The 8,112-nt window shown below is 42.1% G+C and overlaps 1 protein-coding gene across 2 annotated transcripts; it reads left to right on the top strand.

Moving 5' to 3' along the window:
• Positions 1 to 5,062: 5,062 nt before the first annotated feature.
• On the top strand, positions 5,063 to 8,023 carry LOC143359537 (zinc finger CCCH-type with G patch domain-containing protein). 2 transcript variants are annotated; one of them, XM_076797522.1, is made up of 9 exons: positions 5,063 to 5,274; positions 5,382 to 5,594; positions 6,052 to 6,135; positions 6,203 to 6,346; positions 6,518 to 6,660; positions 6,751 to 6,929; positions 7,009 to 7,272; positions 7,359 to 7,538; positions 7,616 to 8,023. In XM_076797522.1, exons 1-9 carry the CDS (start codon positions 5,224 to 5,226, stop codon positions 7,912 to 7,914), a joined length of 1,557 nt encoding a protein of 518 aa, XP_076653637.1. In that variant the 5' UTR covers positions 5,063 to 5,223; the 3' UTR covers positions 7,915 to 8,023. The 2 variants fall into 2 exon arrangements, with proteins under 2 accessions (XP_076653637.1, XP_076653636.1); XM_076797521.1 differs by having other exon boundaries at positions 6,997 to 7,272.
• Positions 8,024 to 8,112: the final 89 nt, after the last annotated feature.

The raw sequence follows: 8,112 nt of genomic DNA, 5'->3' as shown, positions 1-8,112 counted from the left end.
TCTAGTTACTAATTTTTGTCACGAATGCATAAAATCCGCAGTCTAACCCTTACTCGAATGGCGACTGTAAGGCGCCACTAAAAATTCCTGTATCATTATTCAAAATATTTTTCACAGTATTAAATTTATTTGTATTTAGTAAATTACTAAACATTTCAGTACTGTACGAGTAAACTGCACCATTTTCGTATCTATAGCATGAAAAAATATATATATAGAAGGGAAATATTCTAGGTCGGAAAAGATATTTTGGAGTTACAATGGCTTCGAGTGCAAAGGGTTAATTATCAGTAGTACACTCAATAAAATGTTTCAGTGTAACTTGACGAACCGTAGAAGAAAAACTCTGAAATCGGTTCGACGGGATCCATCGTGAATAAATAAATTTGTAAAGGGGAGAAAAAGGCGCCGAACCACCACGGCAGATCGAGCAAGAATGGGCAGGCAGGACAATCGACTAAACGCGATCCTCTGGAGCAGACTATGAAACCGCCAGCCACCGGGCCAATCGCGCCACCCCTGTCCCGATCAATTGTGGGCGGATGAATAATAGAAACGTCGGCCTCCACCTCTGCGCTGCTATCCTGATGGACAAACAGGCCGACGCTTTGAAGCTCAAATTGGAATAAATCCTGTTATCGTTGCCTCGATATTAACTCGGGTTAAAGTCTGCCTGTCACCCCGTGAAAGCCTGCGATCGATCGGCGCCGCTGTTTAAATGCTCTCTCTCTCTCTCTCTCTCTCTGGTCGCGAGACTCCGCTATTCTGGATCCGTTCTCGACTACAAAAAGCTTCTCTGATCGAAGCGCACGAAAAAGCAAAAAAGCAAAAAAAAGGATAGGCAATTTTCCGTGACATAGCGTCGCGTGGCGTCGCGTCCGACAATATCGAATCAATATTTGTTTCGCCGAAGGGGGTGTGAACGGTGTTGCGGGAACCGGCTGTACACGTGTGTGTACACGTACAGCCGCACGGTCCGTTATCGGAAATCCATCCGGATATCTGGAATTTTTTTTCGGTGGCACACGCGACCCGCTTTATGATCGCCTGTGATACGCAGCCAAAATTAAGACACGCGGAAGACGTTGCGAGTTCGACAGCTACCGATCAACTTCGATAAGAAAGCTTCTATGCTATCTCCCTGTCCTCCCGACTCTTTCTTTCCCCGACAAACTCACCCCCTCCACCGCAAGATGTACCAAAAAACGGAGCAGTTTCTCTGTCTTACGATTTTCTACGTTTCCACCGGAAGTCTTCTTCCTGAAGGTGTCTTGAATTTTCTCCGCGAAAGGAGTAACGACATCGGCGAAACGGTCGCCGACGTCCTGTTATCCTGGCGAGCCACGAACGTGCGAATACGTCGGCACCACGCGGTCCTCCTGGATCCCGGAGGATATCGCCGCTGAGTTATGGGGTCCTGGTGGCGCGGATGCTTCCGGCGCCACGCGGTTGACGAGTGACAGGACGTTGACGAGACCCCGAGGACGTCCAGACACTCCAGACGTGCAGATGTCCCTCGAACGGCAACGGAGCCTCGTGACGGGGTAAGCGAGCGTCCTGGCATGGGGTCCTGGTAGATGGAATACTTAACGTGCGCAAGCTCGGCCACCCAGGATCTTGAAGGGACACAATCGGCCTGAACAACACGCCCGTTCGCATGATATCCTAGTTGCGTTCGACGTTTGTAAGATACGAGCGCGCGACGGCGCACAGTGGCAAAAAATCCATTTGATAAATTGTCGATTTTTAGAAGAAAAATAAATTATTTTTGTTTAGCCGAATAGTGCGCGCATGATGTGCCAAAGTCAGATTTTTGAAAACAAATTTTTTTACGGAGATATACGCATGGTAAATAACCATCTCCTCGCTCCTGGGAATCCATCAGTTTTCAGTGCGATAGTTATGTAATTACTTCGCCTATAATTGAATACTTAGGGGTCTACAAATCGTATGGGTTATTGCAAATGGCTTCAACTATTAACTGGCGGAAAAAGATTTTCCAAAAACAGTTGTTTAACGTTAAGTAACATGGACTAACCTGAAGCCTCTTTGCGTTACGCTCGTTTTTTATTTATGGAGGAATATAAAAAATCCTTTGAATAGCTTCGATCTGGAACTAATCTATGAACTAAGTGTGAATAAAATGGAAATATTCTAAGACCGAAGAAAAATTTAGTTTTACAATGAAAATAGTGCCGAGTGCAAAGGGTTAATTTAATTATTCTATGTTATTTTATGTTTAAGTATTTTGCAATGCTTCGCATTATTGTTTATCTTAGACGCCTGTTATTAAATGCACTGAAATGCACTCATTAATTTCTGGCCGTACTACTGATTTATTCATTTGTTTCATTGACGACAGGAAGAAATTATTGCGAGCATCTTTAGTGAAGAATAAATATGCTTACGAGTATTTCAGTTTTTTAAATTTTTGCTCTTAGTTAGGACAGCATTTCAAACCGACGTGTGCCGTCGCGTCGGCGTCAGCGTCGTCGCTGTTTCCAGGATAACATGGCCGTCCGGTCGCACCCCGAACAGCTCCACCCGGCGATTGGCATAATTGTCGCGCTGTTATGCGAGCCTAATGCGTCTGTGGTTCAGCGGGAAAAAAAAGAATTCCTTCGAATGTGTACGCCGGTGGTTCCCAAACCCAAACCGAACCTATCAAAAATTATATGGACTAACACTGTGTCGACCGCCGGGTTAATGTTTAGTATCTAATTATTAGATATTAACAATTATTATTACTAGTTACTCGGTAACGAAGTTTGCGCCTTACACTATAATCTAGCTCATTTCTGAACGAAGAAATTGATATTCGCTGCTACTAACGTTACGACTAGATCATTTTGCAAAATTAAAATTGTTTGCATCAATCACAAGAGATGGGAGCCAGATACAATTCTTTCTTCAGTAATTCTAACAAGTTGAAAATAGCATATTTTTATTCGTCTTAATTTTTCTCCTGTTTTAACTGCCAAACTAGAAACCTCAAAAATTCCATAAAATCAAAGTAAGTTATTTAATGAAATAAAAATTGAAAAAAATTAATTAATTCTTGCATTTCACAGATCCTAATTAAATTTGGTACGATGAATATATTAACGTAAAAATTCATTTGAAACCAGGACAAATAATTCCGTCACCCACGTGTGGGTGACACGGCGGTCAACGTGTTAAATTGCACCAATTTATTATAAATGCATAAAATCCGCGGTGGGTTAATTATTACAATAATTTTTCAGCAAGTCGACTACAGTTTAACACGCGGTGACCATCAAGGTCGTCAACGTGTTAAACCAGTGGACGATTATTATAGATTTGTACGTGAAACCCCCGGTTTTCCAAAGAGCAAAATTTTCAACTTGAAGAATTTGCTCCAACGTCAAAACCAGTCCAAGGACCTTCAATGTCGATGAGGACCACTGGTCTACGGTGGTCGTGGTGGTGTCCATGACTCGTCCTCGACACGTACCCGCCACGTTTTCAGGATACAGGGGTGCAGGCTCGTCAGAAGGATACAACCGAGGGTCCTAGATATCCTGGCACGCTACTTCCGTCTCCTCGTACCCTAATACCCGGGCTTATTTCGTCTTTTGAAGTTTTACCTATGATGTGTCTCGACGGTGATTTGCCTTAAAAATGATTGGTTTCGAGATTGCTAGCGATCTCGCAACGCAGGACTCTGCAGAGGCGCCGGAGCTTGCTGAAGGATCGCTGGATATGATTTGGAATTAGTAGTGTTGAGTCAAAATGCGATTGTTATTCGCGAGGAAGTGATAATTAATCGCTATATCGTGGAGGAGCGAGACGCGAGACACCTGCGAGTTCCTCCTGATCGGATGATCGCAGCGGACGACCTCCGTTCGTCTCTACTTCCCTACGTTCCGACTTCCTGTTTCCTTCCGGTGTTTGCGCTGTTTCGCGGAAATAGGCATTCCACGTCACGTAACGTCCGTCCTGTAACATGAGTTTCATCATCATCGACGGAACTCTACGGTGGAACGTTCATAACAAACGGTATTTTCGTTACATAATATTGTTCTGGCCGCACGAAAGTGTCTCTTGTCTGGCAGCGCGGCATTGTAACGTGCTGTTCCGAGGTTCTGAAAGAGAGAATTTTCTATCTAATCATCGCGATGACTGGAAAAACATAGTCGTCAGAGACTCGATGATGTTTACAATTCGATTCCTGCCATCTGTGTTCTCCTAGTATCGAGAACATCGAATGTAATTCGGGAAATCCCTCTTCGGGAAAGGAGAGACCTGTCGACTGGAGGGCGAGACGGTCAGGATTTCATCCCCCGAAGAAAGTCCTGCTGGTGTCCTGGCCGCTGCGAGCAACCTTCCGCAAGCTATGCACCCTTGGTCCGGAAATATGCTTCGCGTTTGAGGCAATTATCCCTATTAACGTAGGCGTCGCGGCGCCCTTAATTCGACGCGATCCATCTTCCTTCCGGATATTGATTTCCTGTTGCCGGCGAGTATCGGAAACGACCTGTCGCGAAAACGCAGTGACGCTCACGGTAGATCCACTCGCCGTACTCGAGTCGAGGTCTCCAAAACCATTTAGGGTCGTCGATTGCATGATTGCGAAAATTCCCAATCGTTTGCACGGAGGCCCGACAGAGAACGGAAGTGAGCATTATTATTTTTTGATTCGTTTCGCCAGCTCTGATGATGAGCACACTTGCCAAAAACAGAACAGTCGAGTTTATAATAACAAAAGTTTGACGATGCTGCATCTAATTTTATTTCTAAAAAGATTCTGTAACGCAAAGTATACAATACGAGCAACACATTTTCGAGATCCTTTAATCACGGAACACGTTTTTCGACGAAATCCCGTTTATTCGACCTCGTTCTACGTAAATGTGCATTTGCATAAACATTCGCAACCTGTTAAATTGAACATGCTGCGAAAACAATAACGAAAATCAATAAGTGAAAATTACGATGTAATTTGAATGGCGCGCGATGCGCGCGCCTTCGCTCGGTCGGTAAAGACGGAATTCGTCCGCTGAATTACAGCAGACTTCGTCCTCTCGGCGTTGTCGGTGGCACCGTGTATGTATGTAGATATGTGTATCTACGACTTCGATCGTTAAGCAAAACGGCAAATATAGTGCAAATGTAAACTGTTAACGCGTTCGACACCGAAATCCCCTGTTTCTCGGGGACCTATGAATCAATTCCCGTTTCTGTCGTCGTCATAGGAGTATCATGACAGACGTGGAAAGTCTGAAGGAATCAATCACGCAGTACGAGGAACAGGTACGATGAGCAGCCTCCTTTTTTTGACAAGGATTAACCTTTTAAATAAACGATCCCCTCGGTTCACGATTCGTTTCAATGTACGTGATTTCATACGTTTTTGTCAGCTGGCACAAGTTCAAGCTACCCTATCGTCGACGGCCGAGGGACCCGATCGGGAGAATTTGTTGAGCCTAAAGTCGGACATTGAAGAGCTAATTAATTTAACGAAAGAGAGCCTGCAAAGCATCGAGTCCGGGGACACGGAAAATGATTCCTCCACTGAGATTTTGAGCGACGACGACGATGATCCACTGGCTAAAGAATATGCCTTGTTCAAGGTAATCCTCATGCCTTAAATGTTTTCTGAATTGTATATAGGGTGTTTGGCAATAGATGGGAGAAGCAAGTTTTATCCAATGCTTCTTTTTCTATCTTTATTTTTGTCTTAAATGATCCACCTTCTATACACAAAGCACAATTTGGCTCAATCTCCTAGAATATAATAGTTATTTCCAATGATAGGAGAAAATACTAAGGAAAAGTCATTATTTAATTAGAAGAAGCAAATATTATGGTAAACAAAAACTTTTTCTCAGTAAGTGAAATTTTAAATTGTAGGAAGATTAACAAAATTTGAAGGTGTAAATATATTAGTTTTTGTCTATTCATTTTGCATAAAGATCCATAGCCTTATATTTACTTATTCGATTTGAATAATATTTTCCTTGAGCATCGTTTCCTATTAACAACAATAAGCCTTATTTGCGGTGTTCTCTTTCATTGTAAATTCATCAGGCGCAACTGGAGAAAGTCTCAGATGACACTGAGAATAATAAGCAGAATGAACAAGCTGCTGGAGCTTCCAGTAACAATATAGAAGTCAGTATGCAAGTATTCTATACGGCACAGCAATGACACAATTATACGGTGCAAGTTAATCTTGTAGGAAGAGTTGAAGCAGCTGGAGGGCATGAAATGTAGAGCTCCCTATGGTAGCAGTTGGGGAGGAGTTGGTTACCATAATGCTATGATATGCTCGGTTTACTGGATCAACAATACAATGGAAATAAAAAGTATGCAAGAAATAAAGGTAAGGAGATCGATATTTCTCTAGAGCATTGCAATTCTAGCACGTTGTAGCATTAATTAACAATGTATCCTTTAAAGTGAACCGCTTAAAAAGTCGGACGCTTTTTGGTTGTGTCCGACGACGTTAATTCGCACAAATTTGCATGCTTAAGAGAATGTAACTATTGTTCAGGTCAGAGTATTCTTCCTAAATCCGATGCACAAAGAAATGCTTCCGTGTCCGTACTATTTGAATGGGAACTGTAAGTTTTCCGACGAGGACTGCAGATTCTCTCATGGTGAATTAGTGTTGTTGTCTAGCATTCAAGAATATAGGTAAATCAATCAAGATTTAGTAACCGAAGCGTAAACACCGATCGTCGAGTACATGCACGTATATACATGTAAGTGTGCTTCTATCGATAGGGAACCTGATTTCCAAAGTATAGAAATGGGTAGCAGGGTACTGGCAAAACAAAAGAATGAACTCTGGCACAGAGGTGTTGTGATCAAAATGCCAGACAAAGCCGGAGATCTTTTTAGGATTAAGTTCGTAACAAGCGGTGACATTGCCGAAGTTTTCGTGCAAGATATTCTGCCCCTCGGTTAGTATCGCATGCCTAAATTCGATGTGTTACACATCTTCTTTTTTCACGTTGTCTATTACCATAGATGTTATCATAGATGACTTAGAAATGTCGGATACATCCGATGATTCGAACAGCGAAAGCGATTCTCCAGAGTATCCTAAAGAAGTAGTCATTCACCAGTCTCCTCTCATGATGGATAATAGTGCACCCCTTGGAAATTGGGAGAAACATACTCGTGGTATAGGTAGCAAGTTAATGGCTCAGATGGGGTATGTGGTGGGTACTGGTCTTGGAAAACATTCCAATGGTCGAATACAACCAGTCGAAGCAACGGTATTGCCAGCTGGTAAATCCTTAGGTATGAATTTACATATATTCTGTCCTCGACAGCATCAAGCACGAATTCTCTGCACTGACCTGATGTTTCACTATAAACATCTTTAGATCACTGTATGGAGTTACGAGAGAACTCGGGCGGAGATAAAAATTTATTCTCCGTTGAACGCCGAATGCGTAAACAGCAGCAAAAATTGGAACAACAAAGAGAGAGACAGTACCAAAGGGAGAAACAAAGGGATGAGAAGAATGTGTTTAATTTTATAAACGCTACTCTGGGTGACAAACGTATGTCCGAGAAATATTTCTTGCATCGTTCTGTGCTTGGTTTTTGTGCTTTAATAAACCTACAAATTTGTTTTCAGCAAAAACTGACAGCCAAACGAGTAGTACGAAAAGTAAAAATGAACTTAAAACGAAAACGAATCGACAATTGAATCTAGCGGGCTTTCAAATCGGGGAAAATATTTTAAGACTGGAGAGAGAATCGTCGAAGCTGAGGGAATCGTTGGGAAGACACGCGAAAGGAAGCATTCAGTATAATAACATCGCGATGAAGTATAATGAAAAGCAAAAGGAACTCGTCGATCTAAGAGCATCGGAGAAGAATATTGATACTGAACAAAACCAACGGAAGAATAGAGCTAAATTGTCCATATTTTGATGTCAATGCATTTACCATTCTATGTTTCTAAATGAAATGGAAATATACATGAAATACCTACAAATATGTACATACAGAAATATGAAAAATAAATCTTAAAATTGGAAACCGTGTGTAATGTTAATACTAACTATAAAATAGGAACAATGAAGTATGATTATTCCTATTATCTCCGCTAGACAATTAGACATAAGGTAC

The sequence above is a fragment of the Halictus rubicundus genome, chromosome 12 (genome assembly GCF_050948215.1).
Source record: "Halictus rubicundus isolate RS-2024b chromosome 12, iyHalRubi1_principal, whole genome shotgun sequence".
NCBI lineage: Eukaryota > Metazoa > Arthropoda > Insecta > Hymenoptera > Halictidae > Halictus > Halictus rubicundus.
This window is presented reverse-complemented; position numbering and strand designations above follow the sequence as displayed.